Source organism: Propithecus coquereli, unplaced genomic scaffold, assembly GCF_000956105.1.
Source record: "Propithecus coquereli isolate 6110/MARCELLA unplaced genomic scaffold, Pcoq_1.0 Scaffold46, whole genome shotgun sequence".
NCBI classification, from domain to species: domain Eukaryota; kingdom Metazoa; phylum Chordata; class Mammalia; order Primates; family Indriidae; genus Propithecus; species Propithecus coquereli.
In genome coordinates, this window is record NW_012150396.1 from 5415456 (window position 1) to 5437547 (window position 22092).

Below are 22092 nucleotides of genomic sequence, written 5' to 3' on the forward strand. Positions count from 1 at the left end.
GCTCCGCTCCGGGTGTGGAGCAGAGAGGCTTCCCGAAAGAGAAGGCGCTGGAGTTGCGCGTGGAAGGGCAGCGGGAGCTGGGGGACAAGAAAGTGCGGGATGAGGCTCCAGACGCGTGAGACGAGCTCACGGCAACTTCTGGAACCTGCGGCGATTCCATCTGAAAGGAAGATGGGGGACGCCCGTGAGCTCCCCTCCCCAGGGCACCTTTACTGATCTTCAGAGCAGACGCCGTTATCTCGATGCGCCCTGTCCCGGGGTCGCCGATACCTGCCGCCAGCCTTGGCGTCTGTGAGGACGGTTGCAGTCAGCCGTCTGCAGCTTTAAGGCCTCGACGATCAGGCGACAGGAAGAAGAGCTACCTTGGGGTGCATAAACACGCACACACTTTTATAAAGTCACAAAATACATTCAATATAACCTTACAGTTTTATTTTTATTTGCTAATGTGATTATCACAAGAGACATAAGAGAGAGATTGGATGTAGGTGTCATTACAGTTATTTGAAAATACATAATGCGTTCGGTCACTGACCATAAGTAGACTGTGGCTAATACCCTATTAAAATTATTTTTGAGGGGAAAGTAATTGTGAAGGAAAGCGGAAAATTAGACCACTTCATAGTGGGACCTGAGTTTTTAAATGTGGCGTGATTTTTGACACGTATTTAGAAGTGTGCGCACATCCACGTTGCTGCGCCTGTCCTAGGAAGCAAGTTCCCTGACTGGCGGAGACGCGTCTTCGAAACCCTCTTCGGTTCTCCCGGGTTCTGTCCTCCCTTCCGCCTCCCTCCTCGGCTGCGTCGTGCCCGTGCCACGAGGGCCCGGGACACTCGGCTCCACCCTGGAACTTTCAGCCACGCAGCGGGAGTCACGGCAAGCCCTGCCTGGGGCACGGCCGGGAGCGGGTTCTGAGCGCGGGGCGGTCAGTAAGGAAGGGGGCTCCGTGGCCTCAGCCCGAGGACATCGCCATTCCTGCCTGTGAGAGTGTGAGTGTGTGTGTGTGTGTGTGTGTGTGTGTGAGTGTGTGTGTGTGTGTGAGAGAGAGATTGACTGCTGGCAGCGTCCACACTGATGTCCAGTATGAAGCTATAGAGACAAAGGTCACAAGGAGATCGTTACATTCCTCTGACTGTCCTTAGACGCAGGGGGTGAGGAGGGAGAGACACGACGAGTCGTCTTCACCTCTGTCACCTGCCCGTGCTTTCGTGTCTCATCCTTCCCTGCGTGCGTGGCGCAGCCCACGACGTGACCGTGTGCCTCTCTCCTTCCAGGGCAAGAAAAAGAAGAGGAAGAGAGAGAAACTGCAGGAATCCACGTCAGGTAGGCACCGTGCCACCTTCCAGTCCGTCCTCGGCTCTGCCAGGCGCCGCGTGCGGCAGCCTGCACCCTCCCGCACACTGCTCTCTCTGCCTTGGCTGTGCCTTGCGATCCCTCCACTCTGCTTTTCTTCCTGAAATGCTTTAAAATGTTTAAAAGACCTTTCTTTTAAACGTGACTGTGTGAAGGTACACGTGAAAACTCTTTCCCAAACCCTGTCACCTGGGATCCTGGTTGTGAACTGTGGGGTGTCTTTGTTTTGTTTTGGGGTTTTTTTTTTGCTTTTGTTGTGTGTGTTCTCTTTGCTTTAAAACTTCTGCTTTTTTTCTATTTGCATAACTCCTTAAAATATCATTTTTATCATAATTATACACTATGCTACCTTGTGTCCCCTTGAGAATCTCTTCTGTGATTTGGGTTTTTTTTAAAAATATACAACACTGATAAGGTTTGTCTTCCTTACGCATTAATTCGAGGCATCAGTGAGGTCCCGTTTATTTCCCTTTTTTCTCTTATTGAAAATAAGGCCACCACTTGAACTGCACAAATAAAAATGGCTGGTATAAGAACCATAAAAGTAAAGCAAACAAGTCTACGTGGTGTTGTAGCTACTACGTATTTGGAATGTACAAAAACCTCTCCAATAAAAATTTGTTAAAGACACAATTTTCTGCAGGTACAGGTCCCAGAATGACAGCTGCCTACATCTGAAGCATGGTAAGAACGACTCTCTGGTCCTACCGCTGACGTTGGTTATAAAAAGGCACTTGCTTGTGAATCTCCTGCTCGTATTAATTTCATTCGACATTGCTCCTGAAAGAGGAAAATGCCGCCAATATCCAATTCGTGCTTTTAAAAATCTGGTGGTTTTTATACCGGCTATGTATTTGCGATCTAGTGTGTCTTTCTGTCCGTCTGTCCTCTTGCCCCATTTATTCCTTCTCCAGTCCCCTCCTCCTAACCCTGCCTTCTTAACCATTTCTTACTCACCAGCGGCAAATCTGCTGACTTAGCAGTAAGCAAAATGCCATCTCAGCAAATCTGGGGTGGGTTTGAGGAGCGCCAGTCCAGCCCGGGACTCAAGAGATTTTGCTCTGTCTGTGGAGACTTTTTCTTAATTGAAATGACATGTAAACGCATAAAAATACTTTGTTTCCAGTGAGTAAGATACACGTGCTTCATACATTTAAAAATACGGCAGTGGTACTTACTAAATTAACTGCATTTCTTCTATCAAGTACTTTATTGGTAACCATCGCTAGATTTCACGCTAGTATTTATAGGTAATATTAGCTTTATTTCTTCTTACTAGAATGTTTTCATTTTTATCCACATGACCACGAGCCCAGGGAACCTGGCTTTTGAGGCTTGGTCTTTATTAAGCTCTGAATTTACGTATTTCTGCATCTCCTGGTAACGGTTCTTCCAGAGACGCTGCCTCTGACTCTGCTCCCCCTCTGGGAGCCCACGTCCAGTGAATGGCCAGGTCCCGGCCGCCCAGCCCCGCTTAGGTGCTCACACTTTGCATCTGGACGCAGCCCTTGAACAACGCTTCTGCCTCCGACTTAGCTTCTGCCATTCACCCTCCATGTCCCTCCCAGAGGGACTTTGTCCAACACAAGTTGAGTGTGTCTCTTCTGTACCTAAAAATAGTTGGTGCTTTGCATTAAGGACAGAGTGCGCGCCACCTGGTGGGGATCTGCCTCTACCTCCCCCTGCAGTGTGTACCTGAGATCGCTCCCGAGCCCCGCCTCTCCTCACTGCCTCGGCCCCTGTGAATCCTTGCCCGGCCCAGCAACACCGCCGCACACGCTGTCTCTGCGCAGTTTTCTTAGGAGGAGAACATTGTCCTGCGATTCACCTGGCTCTCGACTAAACTGGGGTGACCCTAACCTAAACTCTGAAAACTGAATTTGGTGCTGAGATTTCAAGCAGCTCTCCCAAAGGAGCCAGCTGAGATTTTGGTACCAAACAGATGTGAATGTTAAATCATCCGATTGCCTGGTCAGTCTGCTTCAGCTTTTTAATCTTCATTTTCCCATCCGTAAAATGGGAATAACGGTATCTGCTGCCTGCAGTCGTCTGTGCGTGATCCAGGCCTCCGGCGTGCTCGGAGCTGACAAGTTCCTCCTTCCTACGGAGTCTCGGTCGGTTGCCCTCTTCTCTACAAATCTTTCTTGATCTTTATTCAGATTCCCCAGGTTTTTCAAAATCCCGTCATTGTAGTTTTATGATATCAACACTCTTCTCAACGAATACTGAGTGGCAGGGTTTCTCCAAGTGAAAGGACCATGCCTTCATATAAGCTGTCAAACAGTGTATCCAAAAAAAGACCACGATTATGGACAATGTCTGCATTTAATTTGACTTAAGGGCTGTTAATCGAGGCTGTCTTCCGAGCCGGCCGCCCGGCTTGCTTGTTGGGACACAGATATGACTCCGTCACGGTCCTGTCCCCTAGAGGCTAGTGGCATCCTAGTAGCAGTAAATCCAGTACAAAGCACAAGCGCACGCTTTGTATTTTTTTTTTTTTTTTAAAGAATGTTGTCCTTTTAATTACTGAACACTTAGGCTTGGCCGGCAGTTTTTTCCACGTTCCGCCTCTTCACCGCAAGCCCCAGAAGTGCAGGGTGCGTGGATTCCGTCCTCTTCTGTTGGCACCAAAATCTTTAAAGGTGATTGTTTCTGTTAACAGTCATGCAAAAATGCATTTCTGTACTTCATAGTTTGGTATTCAGTTGGACGTTCTCCACAATTAACCTTATTTTAGATGTAAAAGATGAGGCTGGGTCGCTTACTTTTTCTAACGGTTAAGAAAAACAAGAATGAAACCGTCCTCCCCCAGCCACCGCTCTCGTCGAGCCACCAGCCCTGCGCGAGGCTCCAGCTGGTCACGCGTCTCTGGTGCTGTCCTCCCCTCTCCTCCTCCGATCGGCCGTGTGGCCCCTGAAGCTACTGTCCCCACACTGTCCCGGTTTGGAGAGCAGAACGGGCCGTCCTCGGACAAGAATCACGGGGCAGAGAGGAACGCAGACTCACGTTCACGAAGGTTGCAGTCGGTCAGGACCGATAACACTCCTGTCGTTCCCCTGCCCCTTTGTTTTGGGAGTTGGGAAACTGTTCCGTGTGTGACTCGTTCAGTCGGCGTTTACTGAGCGCCTCGCGAACGCCAGGTAGAGGGCTGCGGACTCGGACGCGGGGTGGGATGCCGAGGAAGGTCCCGCGCTCACGGCGCTGCTGCGAGGAAGTTTGTGACAAGCAGGAGGGTGTGTGCTGTAGTAAGAATGAAGCAGGGGACCTGGGGTCTGCTTGAGGTTGTGGGGTCCGGAAAGGCGCCTTTGAGGAGGTGACTCTCAGAAGTGACCACTGTCGTCCCTGAAGAACGCAGGGGCGTTCTGTTGTGGAGCAGAGCAGTGGCAGGGAAGTGACAGGCAGGGACACAGAGCGGTGTGTTGGAGTGAGGCCCCCGCAAACTGCACAGACCGGGGCAGGCCGCCGACAGCCCCTGGGCCTCTGGTTTCTCCGGCGTGAGTGACAGGACCGGGCACAGAGGCCTCGAGGACCCCCACGCGCCGCTCCCTCGAGTCCAGCTTTCCGGTGGCTTTGCTCTTGTGGCCTGCGCTGCGTCCCGGTGCTGTCAGAGGGACGCAGGGCTCTGTTTTAGCTGCTAACTCGTTAGAGTGGTTGTGTGTGACCGCAGAGCACACGCATGATCCTGAAGTGACGTGTGCGACGCGGCTGTTCTCGGTTCCTGCGCGGGCCACCCGCCCGGCCCTCCCCAGCGGGGCCGCCTCACGCGTGGCCGCGGCTCCTAGCAGCACTGCCTCTGCTTCGGGGCTTTCTGGACAAGTATAAAATACAAATACAAGCAAAACAAATACAAGAAGCCCACCGTTTCAAAATTATATATTAATAGATTGAAAAGATATTTTCAGGTATTTCATTATGTAGTATTTCCTTCGATTATATAACACCAAAGAGTCAGTATAAACAAGCTAGACACAGACACGCTCACCCACACTGTTTTTGGATTTGGCATAATCTTTATCTCGTGGGCTTGCTGAACTAAATGAAAAATTAAAATGTGTTTTTTACGAAATAAAAAGTTCAGCCTTTATTTCTCTGGGGCCAGGAGGGGTGTGGGAGAGGTCACTGCTCATTGGGCACAGTATAGGATGCAGGAGTTAATCTCGTGCTCGGATTTACATCTTAAAAAGAAGTGTTTCTGGTGTTTTGGTTGACGGTGTTTGGGAGCTTGGCGAGGTGCTTAAGGCTGGGCAACTCGGGGCCCCGTGTCCTCGGGGCCACCTGCAGAGCTGCCCGGCTGCAGGGTGGGAAGGGGGACGGCAGCCCTGAGCTGGGAGCCCTGCTTGAAGCCTGAGACTCAGCCCTGGAGTGTTGTAGATACGTTCACTGGTCTAGTTGGGGGAAATCACTTATTTTCTTGTAATTTCTGAAGCTCATCCTGGTAAGTTCGACACTTTTGTCTGATGTTTGCTCTGAATTCTTTGCTGCAAGTGCAAACGTGGTCGCCGACATTATCTGTAAGCTTCTAGGTTGACATGCTGAGTTAGAAAACAAAGCCAAGCTCTCAAAAAATAATAAAATCAAAAGAAAGTCGCAGGCAACTGGAGAAATCTTAAGGCTTTTGTCCAAAGTCTCCAAGTGAAAATCAAGGCTTTGACAACTAGAAAGTTAAAAAATATGACGTCCCATTTTCCATCTTTTTGTATCGTAACTTAGAAAACACCTGACCTAGAATTACTACTAAACAAGCAGAAGACCCACAGGCATTCGGAACACTCGGGAAGGGAGCCCAGGTCTGGGGCTGGGGGCTGTCACACCGCAGCCGTGGCGACACGTGGCTGTGCAGCTCCCCTTGGGCCCAGGTGGAACCTCCTGGGACAACATCTGACCTTGCTCAGCACTGACCCAGCGCTCGGCCTGCAGGGTCCTTAGCATGGCGGCCAGCCTGGTGGGGGACCTCGTGTTGCCATTTTACCACAGCGGTAAGATGCCAAGGAAGCGACTAGCTGGCTTGTCATTTGTCTTGCCTGGGGTGGCCGGTTCACTCTGCCAGGGGACAGAGGTCTCGGTGGCCTGGAGAGGCTCCCACACGGCCCCTTCTCTGGGAACGCTCCAGTCCGGAGACGGCCTCCCTGCGTCTCCCCCCCTCCTCTCGCCACGCTTGTGTCCGCAGGTCCCTGCCAGGCCCGTCACAGACGAGTAGAAAGCTTGCAGAGTTCACGCGGCAGCAACACTTGGCTACAGCGCTCCTTAGAAAATTCAGATCTGACTGCTGCGCTCAGGCTTAGTCACGCTGTCTTACGCTGAGATGGCAGCACAGTGGCACCGTGTGGCTAGACCAAGTAGCGTGGGAACTGCAGGCTTCCAAATGCCGACCGTTTCACTAGGACCCTTGGGCGCACTCATGGGAGCCTTTGGACCACCAGTGCAGGAAGCAACCCATGCTAGCTCGAGGAGGAGAGGGACGTGTATTTGAAACGTGCGGGAGCATCTTGTGAACCCAAGGACAGTAGTGCAGTTGGGCCAAGGAAAGTGCTAGAAGATGCCCTTGGAAAGCTGTCCAGATGCTTTTCTTGCCTCTTGGATCTGCCCCTCCCAGAAATCACCTCCAACAGCCCCCTGCAGATCGACATCCTCAGTTCTCTGAGCCGCACGTCCAGAGCTCCCAAGCTTTCGTGTTGTTACGTTATCAGTTTCCCAAAGAGAGGATAATTCTTTGAAATTCCGTGAAGGGACTCGGGTTAGCCCGGCTTGGCTGAAACTCCTACCCCAACCCGTCATCAATTGTGGCCAGAGGAGAAGGTCAGTTGTACAAAACGGGCAGTCGGGCTGGCTTCTCTGGCCTCGGGCGGGTCGCAGCTGGGAGAGCCGGGGGGAGAGGCGGCAGGTCAGCAGGCGTCCGCTGAGGAGCGATGGTCGGGGCTTGTGCGGCAGCGAGACGGTGGTGTCATCGGACCGCTGGGGCTTCAGGGAGAAATCGGGAGAGGTCGAGACGGGTGGTGAAAGCTTTTACATCTGTTGCGTTATCCTTCTGTTGATTCTCTCTTCGCTCCTTCATAATCGCAAGAGCTAGAACTGTGTGCACGTTGCCTAGAGAAGCAGAACTAGAGAAGCAGACTCAGAGGCCGTTAACAGAGGACTAGGAGAGGGGGACAAGGGCGTGAGGCTTGCCAGACCCTCGAGAGAAGCTTCCTGTTTGGTATTGTTGATGAAAGACCATGGAGTTCAATTAAGATCAATGCGCTAAAATAGCTTATTAGATAAATTATTTTGGACAAACTTTAATGTTTTTTTTCCACTGAGCTATGTGTGGAAACGAGCCCTTCTGGATCATGGCGTTCCCAAAGAACGAGGTTTACATCTGTAAGTGTCAAAATATGTAAATTTAAAACACACTTTCGGATGCGGCTCTGTCTTCCCCAGAGTACGGTGAAGTTCACTGAAATATTTCTCAATGCCTCGCGCCGTCACTCCGTAGTGCGCAGACCCTGCAGCGTAAGCTACAAGGAGCACGGTGGTTTGCGCTTTTCTAAATGACCCCAGATAATGTGGAATTTTAAGAAACCGCTTTTTATCATTTTCGTGCGTGTGTCTTCCTTTGCTGTTTGGGACTGTCCCTCTCCCCCACAGCAATGCCTTTCTTCTGCTGTGTGGATTCAGGAGCCAGAAAAGTGACGCTTAATCGAATAAGATATAAATTAAAAGTTGGATGGGGTCTCGGGGCTCTAGTAAGGCGGGGTAAGTGTGCCTTAGTTTCACGGCACTCCTGTGACGCCTCGAGGCTCGGGGACTCCCTTTTCCTCAGCTGTGTTCTTGGTAACTGATGCTGCAGGTGCCCGAGACCCAGGTGAGTGAAGTGACCTGCCCATGCTGTCGGCGAGCCCCAGCAAAGCCGCTTCGTTCTTCTGACGGGGTGAGAGAAACGTTAAGAGCATGTCAGTTGAACAGAACTGCTCACGTTTTTGCTTCAGATTTAATTCATACGTAGCCTGAAATTTTCTAAATTTTTAGGTACATTCTCTGAATATAACATATTTTTTCCTGCTGTCCTCTTGGTATTACTGTTGTGCTCTTGCAGACGTCGTTTCAGAGACGTTAATTATTTTGCAGAGTACTCCACTGGTCTTTCTCTTCTGCCAGAAGTTAGATGTACATAGAACGAATCTCGCTACCCCACATGCGACGTGTGAAGTTGGAACAGCAGAAACGGGACTGTCATTTATGGACCACATGCCACACCCCGGGTTCTCTAGTCAGCGCCTCTGCCCAGTTATGTCCCCGAATGCTGCGGCGGCCCCGTCCAGGGGAGGGGCGGGTCTCAGCCCCGCCGAGGGGTCAGGCAGCAGGTGAGCAGGACCGTCTTGAACCCCGGTCTTGGTCCCCTGCAGTGGCTCTCGGTCACTGCGCCCACTGGGAGCGCCAGGCAGGCGCCTGCCCAGCTCTGCACACGTCCCCTGCGTCCCCTCCGTCCCCTCAACGCACGTGGTGAGGTGTAGACGTTTATTATCTCCACTTCACAGAGGAGGAAACTGGTGTTCGGTAGTAACTGATGGGATCAAACCCACCCAGGACCATCTGTCCTTGCAGCCCCCGCTCCAACCCGCGCACGCTCAACCAGACACACACGCAAATGCCCGATAACCGTGGAAACAGTGGTTTGAAAAGGAGGACGAGTGTGCACTGACCCTGCTGCCTCGTTTTTAGAAGGCGAAGTCGGCGTCTTCAGCGTGAGGAACATGTGCTGCGGGGAGAGGAATGTGGACTGGAGAATTCGGGGGTGGGAGGATGGGTTGGGTACCTGGCTAGTCGCCGTCCTCCGTGCAGCTCTTCAGTTTACAGAACTGAAGCGGCCTTTGCAGGCCCTTCTTCTGCTCACGAATGTTTCTCCGGCGTTTCCAGCAGTGGTGGGGACCTAGAGGGCCCAGCCTGCTGCCGGGATGTGTGTCCTCACAGAAGAGACACAGGGGCCGGGTGATCAGGAAAAGAATCCAGTAGCTACAGGAAGCCCCCTGGCGTAAGAGGGGCAGGGCTGCGTCAAAGTCATCTTGACGTTGCCAAAATCGGGTTTAACTGATCGTAACTCCCTGGGAGTAACTGCCGGGGAGCGAGCTGCACAGACCCGGCCGGCCTTGCCTTGGGATCCCCTGAACCCAAGGACACGGTGAGCGACCCCCTCCTCCCCACCACCAGCTTCCGGGAGTCTTTTTGCTTCAGAGCTTTGCGGTTAGGGGACTGACTAGTCTTGAGAGCTGGGACTAAGGACTAGTTCAGCTGCAGAAACAAAACTCAGTGTTTACCTTCTTAACCACGTTTTTATTTTTCCTTTTTCTCAAATACCGGGTGATGTTTATTGCCAAGGAGCAGAAGCCAGCTTTCGTAGGTTACAGTTCCAATCTCAGAGGAGATTTAAATTTCAGGGTTAATTTACGTGTTTGGTTCTCTTTATCATCCTGCTTTCAAACCGAGCACGATGGCTTGGAGTGGCTGCAGTGTTCTAGGTGCAGACCTGCTCCACCAGGACAAAGGTGCTGTTGCCTGGGGATGGACAGACGGACAGATGGAAGGTAGGAAGGAGAGAGGAAAATGAAGATAATTTAGCTCCGAGGGATGGAGGAGAGAGTGTGTAGGAGGAGCTCAAAAGCTCATTCTGCCACCTGTTGGGTGATTTGGGGCAAGTTATTTAACCTCACGCCTCCTTGATTTCCTTGTCTGAAGGTGGGAAACGCGCAGCCGTCGCGCTGTTACACGGAACTGCACACGCGAAGTCCGTGTCCCAGTGCCCGGCAGACTGTGTCTTTGCTCCTGACCCCTCACCAGCTTCTCTCAGACGAGGCCACCTCGGCGTCAACCGGCCAGTCCCTCCTGTGGTGCCAGGAGGTCCGGGGGACAGCCCTGCCCCGCGACTCCCTAGGGGTCACCTTGGGCCCGTCATTTTATGGCTAGATGCCTCCATCTTGCTAAAACGGGGTTCAACCAGCTCCGTCGTGTTTGCTTCTGGCTCTAGAAGTCTGTTCTTCCCTTCCTTTGCACACACGTGACAGCGTATGACAGAAGAGGTCACACCCTAAAATCTTTTGTCAGTTTTCCCCAGAGGCAGAAAAACGCAGGCAGTGGGCATGAGGTGTGTGGTGTTGTCGTTGGGCTGCTTTTGCCTAAAAATCCGTGCCTCCGTCCACCTCCCACAAAACTAATCACTGGTATCTTCTCGCCGATTTAATGTCATAACTGAAATCACTGTTGGGCTCCTGTTCCTTGCTTGTAGCATCTGGGGGCAGGGTGCGAGGATGAGGAAGAAGGCTCTGTTGTCCAGCTCACTTTTTGCTTCCTTACAGTTCTAGCAAGGAGGTGGTATCACGCGATGGGGGAGGCATCGTTCCGGAGCCAGCTTCGCCGCCCCTGCCTGGGCCTGAAGCGCTGGGGCCGCCTGACCGCGCCCTGAGCCCGCAATGACAGGCGACCCCCCCAGCGCAGGGGCCACCGCCAGGCTTGTTTCCTTGGCCCTTCCCGCCACAGGACAGCCGGGGGAAGGGGCTGGCCAGGCACTCGGCCTTTGGTAGAATTTTACATTTCTTTGGCCTTTTCCCTTTCTTCGCTTCTGCGAGGCCCGTCCTCCCGGGTGGCTCCGCGGGCGGCTCACCGCCCAGGAGCAGGTCCTCTTGCAGTCTCTGGATTCCCTGTGTCGCTCGGGCTCCTGATAAGTCGCTGTGCCCGTCTGGATTCCTGGCTCTGTTTGTCAAGACTGGAATCTGGTCCAGGGGAGCATCAGGGTTTGGTTGGACGGGGCACCCGCCCCCTTTGAAGCCGGCCGCAGCCCGCGGTAATTGCCAGCTTCGACTGCGCAGACGGCTCGCGCGGGCGGGGCCGGGCCAGGGCTCGCCTGGCCCCGCTTCAGCCGCAGCCCCCAGCGAAGCCTCAGATGTGGGGAGGCTCCGGTCGCCCGAGCCTCATGCCTGTGGTTTCTTGAAAAGAATCTGGATGGGACCTGTTTTATGTCTGCAAACCACACGGCAAGGCCCCCGTTTCTCCCCTTTGGAGGTAAGACTTGGTCAACCCTATATTTTAAAAGTGCCACCAGTGAGGGGGGTTCCTTTCCATTTGTAAAAACACTAGTTGCACCGGTAGGAAAGCATCCCTGCAGCTGCTCTCTAGGTGAGCGGTTCTGCAGAGAAGCTCCGAGGTAACACAGGGCTGAGGGGTGGGAAAACGTGAGGCTGTAGAAGTCCCTGGCCTGTAGGAGAGAGATCCTTTCCGGGAACGCGCCATACCGTCCTTGAGAGGCCGACCGTGTCTGTCCGAGTGATTGCGTCACCCCCGTGCTCAGCTCAGGACGGGAGGCCGGGAGGGCGCTGCAGGTGAGGGGCGGCTGGGCCGGGGAGACCGAGCAGAAGCGCAGGGTGCTGCAGAGCCGGCGTCAGCCTGCTCGGGCGTGGGGGCCAGCAGGGTCACGGAAACTGCCAGGGTGGGGACAGATCCTACAAGAGGGACGGATGGCCCCCCTCAGGCTGCCAGCCCAGGACCTCACGGCCAGGCCTCCAAGTGCTTTCATGCCTGAATGAGGGGAAAACCTTCCTGGGAGGAGCAACCTCGACCCAACCTTTGAAAATCTGTGATGTGCCCCCACCAGCCGTGCCAGGGGCCTGCTCCGTTCTCCTGGGACAGGCACGGTCCTCTGTCGCGCTCTGATGCCCGTGTTGAGGATCAGTGCCCCACAACGCTGTACCGTGGGTTTCCTGTTAAACAGGGAAGGGTTAATTTTGCAGAATAGGAATTGGAATTACCGTTGAAGACCATCCCAGGTGAAAACACTGTGGGGCTGATTTCCTCCCGTTTTGTGTTTGCTTGTTGGTGGCTTTTTCTGTTCAGCAGCTGCGCAGAGGTACAGATGGTTTCTTCGCAGTTCAGATCAGTCACTCTCAGGGACGGCGTTGGTGGCAATCGCAGTGGCGACCCCGGCTGACATGCTCACAGGGCTCAGTGTGCGGCGCACTTTGTAAAAGCCCCTGCAGTGTACAAGCCAAACCGTAACTTACCATCTGGAGTTTCGTTTTCATCATTCACCTATGTCAAAGCTTCCTTTTCTTTCTACTTACTGAAAAGCATGAGGGAATCCAGGATTTAGAATTAATTTTTAAAAGGCAACATCTGCTTCTAGCAAGGCTACCACAGGCACAGAGAGTTGGGACTCGAGTGAGGCCACCGAGGGACCAGGTAGGAAGGGTGCTCCCGGCATCTCTGCCGTGAAGGAAAGCAGCCGTCCAAGTTCAAAGCGGTGGAGGCAGGTGCTCTCTGGAGGGAAGGAAGGAACTTTTACTTTGCTCCCGTCTTTGTCTCATCTTGTTGCATTTTGTTTTTAATCGCTTCCAAAATCTCAGATCATTGAAGGTTTTGGGATTTGGGGGTTCTTTTTTTTGAAAATCATTATTATCACCAATATCAAGCAATAAGTAACTTCAAAATACTTGCTAAGAGATCCAGGTTGTTAGAAAGGAAAAAAAATCTTGAGAATTTATAAAGTCTTAAGTGCAAATGGAGAGGCTTATGTACCTTTGGCTGTGAACACGAGGGAGCACGTCGGCTATGTTGGCGCTTGTCACGGGAGCTGGCGGCGCATTGCGACTGTGTCTTAGACCTGCAGTGGGCTGAAGACACCAAACACCCCACAATAATAAGTCTTCCCCCGATCCGCCTGTTATCCACTTTCCCATCTGGCCATTTCCTACAGGTGTTTTTCAACCATGTCTTTTTTTTTTTTTTTTTTACCATGACCCAAAGTTTTAAATACATTTTACACTGTAACTGTGTACGTATATATGCGTGGAACCGCGGTGAAAATCTCAGTGCATTATACTTAACTCTGTACTGTATTCTGAGCATTTTGGCTACCACCGGCCAATCCATTTTAGCTGTTCCCAAATCAACAAAATGGGTTAATTAAAGGCAGAGGTGTTAAGGCCTGTGGCAAATTCACAGTAATGGCATGTCCTTTGTTCCTTCCTGAGGTGGAAAACGAAGCTCATTCCCGACGTGCAAAGCCAAGGCAGCGACCCCGGGACCTCTGCTGGAGATGGAAGCTTGCTGAAACCCAAAGGAACACTGACACCAGCTCTGCCCTGAGGTCACCGCTACGGACGCTGGTCCACAAAGACAATCACTGCCCAACCCCCCTTCCGTCTACTGCAAGAGCCGAGTTCCAAACTACAGCATAAAAAGGGTTTTCAAAAGGAAATTAAAAGCCCCTGAGAACGCTAGCAGACCCCGGGTCAGCTGTGCAGCTTTGGTCCCCTCATCTCTGTGTGCACTTCCCAGAGCCTCCCGCATCCACCACCTTCCGGCAAGGACAGTGACTCGGCCGCGCTCGCCCGCCACGCGCCACCGGAGCCAGCACCCCAGCGGAGGAGTTCCCTCTGTCTTCATTTTTCTTTCTTCCTTTCTCTTAAAGCTTTTATTTAACAGTGCAAAGGATCAATCTTACGTTTGCTTTTTTTAAACTTGAATTTTTTTTAGTTTTAATTTTCTTGTATATTTTGCTAGCTATGAGCTTTTAAACAAAATTCAAAGGTCTGGAAAAGTTTGAAATAAAAAGGAAAAGAAGCCTTTTCTTTCTGGGAGACAGCTTGTCCAATAAAGTGGCTTCTCTCCCTCCCTGCAAGCTGAGAGAGCCAAACAAATGCAATAGCCACATCCACTCTGTCGGTAGCAATGGGCAGTTCTATTTCACTTTGTTTTTTCTTCTGATTTTTTTTTTTTTTTAAACCTTAACAGATGCATTCAGCAGACCAGTTTGCAGTGAATTTTCATTTCTTTCCTTCTCACCCCCACCTTGTTGTAAAAAGCCCAGCACTTGAATCGTTATTACTTTAAATGTTCTGTATTTGTATCTGTTTTTATTAGCCAATTAGTGGGATTTTACGCCAGTTGTTAAAATGAGCATCGATGTACCCATTTTTTTAAACAGCAAGGCACAGCCTTTGCCCCAAACTGTCATCTAACGTTTGTCATTCCAGTTTGAGTTAACGTGCTGAGCATTTTTTAAAAGAAGCTTTGTAATAAAACATTGAAAAAAAAAAAGTGTCATTTGATTAAGAGTGAAGTTGCTGATGAATTAGCCCCACCGGCCAGAGCTGCTTTGCAGACAGGAGCCATCCGTGGTAGGGGCGCTGCCGGCGCAGCCTCCTCTGGGCACAGGCAGCGCCTGGTGCACCTCCCGGGCACGCAACCCTCAAAACTACTCGTGCGGTTTGGGCTGCCGCCTCCAGGTGTAGACATAAAGCAGGGTCAAAGGAAAGAAGAGGGTCACCAGGAATCTGATGGGAGTGAGCCTCTTCCCTCCCGAGCACCTCACGATCCTAGTGGGCCCCAGCCTGCAAGTTTGCGGTCACCACCCCTCTGCAGAGCTCACTGGTTCTCAGACTGTGCTCCCCAAATCAGGAGTCCCAGTGGTGAGCAAAGGTCTTAACCTCCGCCCATCTCCCCAGAGCCTACATTTTCCCATTCTTGAGTTTGCATTCCATAACTTTACCTCAAGCTTTTGTTATACTAGTACGTGTAAGCTGGTATCTGACTTAGCAAAAACTATACATTTTAAGACATCACTATTTCATGGTCTTCCACAATGGTTTTCTATCCCTTGAATTAGTCTGAGAACCATTGATATCACTGGTCTAACTTAAATCTCTCCTGCTGAAATTCTAGTTGTTTCCCTCTTGTAACTTTCAATACAGCTGGGGAACAGCTGGCTACCATACTCGTAATAACCCTCCGCATACTGTACTTGAAGACTGCCGTTAAATCACCCCTCAAATTTCTCTTCTCCAGGCTAAGTAATCCCACTTCCTTGAACCTTTCATCATCAGTTCTTTAATCATTTTCATGACTATCCTCTGGAATGTCTACAGTTCTTCTTCATTTAATCCTAAACTTGAACCAGGGGAAAAAAAAAAGCATTATGTTCAGGGGACCTACTGGTTATAAAATTTTCCTATTCAGCCCTGGCCAGAACTTCACTTGAAAATTATCTCTGAGTTTTCTTAATGTACACAAACCCAGTAGGTAAAGCAGTCTAAAGCTGCCACCATGATCTTTTCAGGAGTGACACAGAAAATCCAATAAAATGATACAGGAGGTGACAGTGGGGTGTTGCTTTTTGGAGAGGAAAAAAAAAGATGATAGCAACACATTGATTGGCTTTTCCGGATCTTAGCAATTAAAAGTCTGTTACCAAGGCAACAAAGGACATGTACCTGAGACTCACGGCCTGGCCACAGCCCACTCGCTCGTCTCTCTTGGGTCCTCCTCTACATTTGTATGACCTACCAAAAAAATGAATAAACAATGTTGAGAGCAATGGATTATTTGGACACCCTGAGCCAGCTGTTCCTTCCACAGACTTGGTCCCCGGCTAGTTTTCTATATTTCTCCCAGAATAATATTTCCCAAGTAACTTTGATGTCACGGTGCTCATTCTGGCCCATTCTGCCAACATCTTGCTTTCTGCAGGCAGCAGCTCTGGGGAAGGACAGTCGGGTGTCTCCCCAGAGACAGGGACCAAAGCGGGAGTCTGTGTCGAGAGGGACACTCCTCCAGCCACTTGTGTTTGAGCTTGGAGGATCTGGCTTCCTTACCTGCAGCAAACTCGGAGCTGAAGTGCGTGCCAGGAGGAGGACAGTCGGCCTTCTGTCCGGGAGCGAGCCTTCTCTGAGGTCACAGCTGGCGTGCTGGTCCGAACGAAAGGGCGTTTTCCTCCTGGTTTTTGTTTGGCTGCTAGGTCTGCTGGCAACTACCTGTTTGGCTGGAAGGGGCCTTCCCACTGCTTCGTGACTACAGCTCTCCTAAGCACAATAATTTTTTCCTCTGTAGTCTGATCTGAGTCTGCAACAATATGGAAACCTCTAACGAAGGACCCATGAGCAAGAACAAGCTGTCTGTGTGGTTTTCCTTTTGAAGAAGAAAGTCAAGAGAGTAATGTATGGTTCTGACAGAAACGAGAAACTTAAATTCCACATGATGTAGTAGTTGCTTAACAAATTACATTTACTACCTTCTGCCACAGAATGTTATCTTCCATACACGGAAGGCTGGGGAATTTTAAGAGCTGCCCCATGAAACCTGACTTGTGAGGATACATGCACATGAAAACTCCAACTGCTTTTTACTAGCAACTGTAAAATTTAACTACAGTTAAGCATCTTAATGCTAAAGCATATATTCAAAATGCCATTTATTACTGAGGTATTGTGGAAAGACGACCATGGTTCTCTTGCCTGTCATTTAGTGGGTATCATTCTGGAAGTTGCTGTTCTAAACCTCTGCAGCTCTCCAGCGGGAAAACTTCCATTATCTTGCTCCGCAGCCAGACGTGGCTCAGGGAAGATGGGAGAGGAGAGGATGTACCAAGAGCAGCTGTTTAAAATACACCTTAGCATGAATCAACCTACACTGAAACTGTATTCACATAATTTATAGTAAAACTTGAGAACTCAAGTGAAAACTGTTATTTGCTTTTATTGCAGAAACAATGCTAAAGTTGTTTATCATCAGCAGCGTTGTGGGTCACAGTAAACTTGTATGAAGAAGCAATAATCACACTCCTTCAATACATTTTTACTAACCGTATGGGATAAGGGTTCCGTCCTTATCCGCATTTTACCAGGTATGTCCAGAAAAAAAAAATAACTTCTCTAGGTTATATAGGTAGAGCGGAGCTGAGAACTAGAACCCAAGTCTGTTTAATATCAAAGCCCATGCTTTTAGTTTTATTGATTAATCCTGCACCGGCTATAGTTGGCGATTTATTTATAAAACATGGACTAAAATTAGCATCAATGACGGAGTTCTCTTTCAGGAGTTAAACTTTGTTCTGCTATTTCAAAACAGTAGCTAAGGAAAAAAAACTGCTAAAACTGACACAAAACCTGATTATGAAACATTGAGACTGATTTAAAAAATGGAATTTACGCAACCAAATGGCTTCTTTCAAAGTATAGTCTGGAAAGTACAGCAATGATTCCACTGTTCAAGGCATGTTTTAGATTACTATTTATGTAGCATCAATGCTTGCTTACAAGAAAATTAGTCTCATAAAATTATAGCCACACCTTGTATTTTTGGTAGACTTAATCAGTTTCTTAGGCTGAAATGTTAAGGGGATTAAAATCAAGGTGGGACAAGACCAAAGCTTGTTTCAAGCGTGTGAACAGCATAGCCAAGAGAGAAATCCTAATTAGCATGTATTGTTGTATAAGCCGTGACTAACATACTGGTTGTCCCCTCTGCAGTGAAAAATGGTTGACTCACGAATGGGTTTCTGAAAGCTGTTGTGTTAGTCCAAAAAACTTATAGTTTAGCACAACCCAGTGGAGAATCATTTCATAACCATAGGTATACCACAGGGTTTTTATTTGTATACCACAGGTTCCCAGTTCCAAGGCCTGCTTCTACCCTAACCCCAGGCTGCCCCATTTACCAGTTTCCCCAACTGGAAATACACCTCACAGCTGACGATGGAAGAAGTTAACCAACCATTTTCCCCTGAGAAACTGTTATTAACAGTGAATCTTCTGAACATTAAGGAGCCATGATTTTATTTTACAAAGGCATCTTCATAAGCATTAAAACCATCCTTCAGAGAACACTACTTCACTGAACATAACTGAAGTCTGGCTGATGGCTATACTCAGAGGCTCACTTTGTCTTTTTCAACATTTCACCAATTGTGTGGTTTTCTTTTTAATCTCCAATTTTCACTTCTATTGTAGGAATAAAAATATCACTAACAGGAAGAGGAGAGAGAAAAAAATAAAATATCCTCTTGACATAAAACCTGGTCGTTACTTTCGAGTGGCATGGAAGCCACGGCTGCTGTGGGGGGCGAGGCTGGGGGTGAGGGGAACCGTGCGGAGGAGCCGCCCCACGGCGCTGCCTGGACTTGCCTCCCTCCCACGAGAGCTGCCGGGACAGTGGAGGAGATGTGAGGTGCCGGGGCTTCTCCCGAACCCGGGTGTCCGCCCGCAGGCTGAGGCACGCAGCCGCCGCTGGCCTGCGTTTGGAGACGGACGAGACCTTCCTGCTCACCACAGAGCCCTTCCCGGGGAAGCAGCTGTGCTCACGCAGAGTGCGAGAACCTGGAGTCCGGGGAGAAGGCACTTGTACAAAACCTGCCTGTGGCTGTCATCGCCAGATTTCTTACCAGGAAAGTGGCCATAACCACGTTTAAGAAGAGGAGGATGTTCAAAATCCCTTCCTGGTCCCAAACGTGGTGCATGGAAAAGTTTTTGGAAATGATAGAAGGATGTTCAGAGGTCAGGCCTTTTGACTGTTTGGTAGGCGGAGAGTGCATTTCAACACATCGGCCAGAAAGCCCGCTGCCACCCCATCCTCTCGCCCTGGCAGGCCGACAGGCACGAGGCTGGGGTAGACTCTTAGAATTTGGGGTCAAGGAGGAGCCCTGCACTTCTAGGACGGGAGCCCACATCCTGTGGCGACTCTGGGCAGAGAGTGAGGAAGTGAAGCCCCCTCCTTGCCCAGGGCTCAGGACAGAGGTCGAGAGCCAGCCTGCGAGGGGCGGGGAGCTGGCAGACCCCGGGGCACCTCTAGTGGTGGAAACCGTGGTGGCCTCTCGGGGGCTTCCTCTTGCTCCTCAGCCAACGTTTTCAAAGAAACTGAAGGTGTCCTGAACCAGTCCTATGTGTGGTAAAATGTATATACTTACTTATTTTCCCACTAAACTGTAGATTCAAATTTTTAAAAATTAATAAGTTCCCTTTTATCAAACGAAATGAAGGAAAAAACCTCTAAATTATGAGAACTGTGACCCAGGATGCTAAACAAGAACACCCATTTTGGAGACGGTCCTGTCTGAAAGCTGGGACTTAAGATTTTCAAATTTGCTATTTTATTCAATTTTATCATCAAAACCTAGTTCTAATTCGGGCTCTGCTGCAAAATATCTAGTGACTCTGGGCACATCACTTGAGCTGTCTCCTAACGAGACCACTGGACCTCAGGATTTCTGATGTCTTTCCAACTCCAAAATTCTATCTTGGAAGACACTTTCGCAAGCCAATGATTAAAAGAAGCTTATGTTACACTATTTCACTCTGTTGGCAAAGAAGAAACAGATGTTCCTTAAAAATTGTTCTCTGTGCTGTTATTGCTACTTCCTGGTAAGAAATCTGGCGGGGGCAGCCACAGGCAGGTTTTGTACAAATGCCTTCTCCTGCCTTTCCTATCCCAACACTGCCACTTTAGAAGACGACAGGAGGCCAAGAAGATAGGAAATAGCTGTCTACATTACCAACTTTTTACTTTTATAGTCACTTAAGCATATTACAATTTTAAATTATACATATTTATTTCAATTCAAATTTTCACAGACTAAAAGACTGTATTTTATTAGAGTCAATTTATAGGCTGTTTTCAACACTGATTTCTCATGGGGAAAAAAGAGAGAGACAGTAATCATTGAGATTGGTGGATCTGAATGACCATGAAGACAGACGTCTTCCCGCAAACCAAGCACACAGATAGTCCCGGCACCCCAGCAGCGGCGTCTTAATGACAAGTTGAGTAAAGACAGAGCATCTCGTGTTGTGCCCAGAACGCAGGTAAGGCTCAAAGCTGCGGGCAGCAAACGTTCTCATAAAGGCAAGACTCAGGCGCTGCCCACCGCAGCACTCAGACACACCACGCACGTGCCAGTGCTCGTGACACCCCTGCACGGCGCCGGTGACCACCGCGCCCCTCGCTCTTAGAGGAAGGACTTTCCCCTGCATGAGGGAACGAATTCAGGTAATTCTTTACAAAAACGGCATGGTTAAAAAGAAACGTTTGCTCTAAGGCACCAAGGGTGTAAAGCTTTTTAGAAAATACATAGAAATAGACAGGCTAAAAAAGGGAATTCGTTCTCAGTGGAGGAATCTGTTACTGCAACTAACGTCAATAATTACTTGAGATCACAATCAGAACGCGCAGCGCACAGACCGTGCCGAGCGAGGGATGTCTGACCGGAGGGCATTCCCGCGGCACCGGTTCTTCTCAGAGCCAGACGAGCCGCACATCATTTGTACTTGTAAAAGCCTTCTCCAGTCTTCTTGCCAAACTTCTTCTCTGCCACCAGCTTATTCAAGGCTGGGCTGGGCTGAAACTTGGGGTCCTTCACATCTAATTCATGCCACCCTATTGAGGAGGAAGAGGGCTTAGGACAAAGCGCTGGGTTTTTTTTTTTAAACCTTGGCATTCCCAGGGCAAGTCTGGAGGCACAGCTTGGGGAGGGTCCCTGCGCCGCTGTGGGAGAACCGCTCGGGCGCCACGCCCGTAAGGCCACCACAGAGAGGCTCCAGGAAGGCAGCAGGTTGCTGCCACCCACCCGTGCTGCTCTACGCCCGGCCCTGTACGGCCCTCCTGTTGGTCCCATCTCTGCCAAACGTCCAGGAGCACTGACAGAACCCAGTGATTTGCTGCTTAGGCTCCTCAGTGGCACAGTTGACTTTCAGAATACGTGTTAAAATCTGAATTCCTGCTACTGTATTTTGCAACCTCATAAAATTCAAATTTTCAAGCTTCAGCTACAGCCCTTGCAGATTCTCCCAAACACGTAAGTATTGCTTTGTGAAACTTGAGAGTAGTGAGCTACATGCAACTTTAGTAATCCAGTTTTAAGAACTATTTTTACCCTGTCTTCAGAGCCACTACATTAAAATGGATACATTTTTAAAAAATGGTTGTGTATCTTGATTGCAGTGGAGGTTACGCAAATCAATACCAGTGATCAAATGAGTGTACCAATGTCAATTTCCTGGTTTAAACATAGCACTATGGTTATGTAACATATAATCATTGCGGGAAACTGGGTGAAGGATACATAGAACATGTCTGTGCTATATTTGCAACTTCTTATGAATCCATAATTATTCCAAAAGGAAAGTTAAAAAAAAAAAAAATGGTTACCCTGTTAAGAGACACTAGGCAGTCACAGTCTTCCTCTCCTGCCATCTGTTAACCTGAATCTTCAACCTAGGGAAGTGGGACTTTGGAAGATTTTTGCTAAGACCCTTTATTATTTCGGTAAGCATTATAATTCAAACCTCAGAGAAACTACCTCAACTCAATTAAAGAAAGACAAGAAAGAATTCCAGTTCCTACCGTCCACGATGAACTTTGTGGTATCCAGCCCAACGTAATCTAGAAGCTCAAATGGGCCCATGGGGTACCCGGCTCCTAACTTCATAGCAGTGTCGATGTCTTCCTTGGACGCGTCACCTAAGGAGAAAAAGGCAGCACTGAGTTCCTGCCACCCTTCCTATCATTCTATCATGGGATTATTCCCAGAATTACTAGAGTGTTATATACTTGCACATTCAAACAATGTCTAGAGTCAGAATTTCTGGCTTAGGGTAAGATTTCATCTCAAAGGTATATACCAAAGAGGTCACAAAATTTTCAAGTTACTGCATCGGGTGAGGTAAATTCTAGAGCACGGCCACCTTGTTCATGGAGAGACAGCCCCTGTGCCCGGAAACATTAGCTACTTCTGAATGGATTGGGATTTTCTAACTCTGGAGTCATTTACTAAAATATCATTTAAAGCTAGAGCATATTTTTGATTTATAAATAGTTTTTTTTTTTTTTTTTTTGAGACAGAGACGCACTGTGTTGCCCGAGCTAGAATGAGTGCTGTGGCGTCAGCCTAGCTCACAGCAACCTCAAACTCCTGGGCTCAAGTGATCCTCCTGCCTCAGCCTCCCGAGT

The 22092-nt window shown here is 49.4% G+C and overlaps 2 protein-coding genes across 6 annotated transcripts in view; one reads left to right on the plus strand and one right to left on the minus strand.

Annotated features, from left to right (window-relative positions):
* Positions 1-13819, plus strand: part of LEF1 (lymphoid enhancer-binding factor 1) — a 119841-nt gene extending 106022 nt beyond the window's left edge. For 3 of the 5 annotated variants that reach the window (XM_012655120.1, XM_012655122.1, XM_012655123.1), the window contains 2 exons: positions 1275-1323; positions 1997-2031. In XM_012655120.1, coding sequence (XP_012510574.1) covers positions 1275-1323; positions 1997-2031 — 84 coding nt within the window. Of the gene's footprint in view, positions 1-1274; positions 1324-1996; positions 2038-13346 lie in introns of those variants that run through there. The other 2 variants (XM_012655125.1, XM_012655121.1) reach the window with 2 other exon arrangements.
* A 5845-nt stretch (positions 13820-19664) lies between these two features.
* The window catches only part of HADH (hydroxyacyl-CoA dehydrogenase), a 42275-nt gene continuing 39847 nt past the window's right edge, over positions 19665-22092 (minus strand). Inside the window, exons 7-8 of the mRNA XM_012655126.1 lie at positions 21487-21603; positions 19665-20520 (exon numbers count right to left, since the gene is read on the minus strand). Of these exons, the coding sequence (XP_012510580.1) occupies positions 20402-20520; positions 21487-21603 (236 nt within the window). The 3' untranslated portion in view covers positions 19665-20401. The remainder of the gene's footprint in view (positions 20521-21486; positions 21604-22092) is intronic.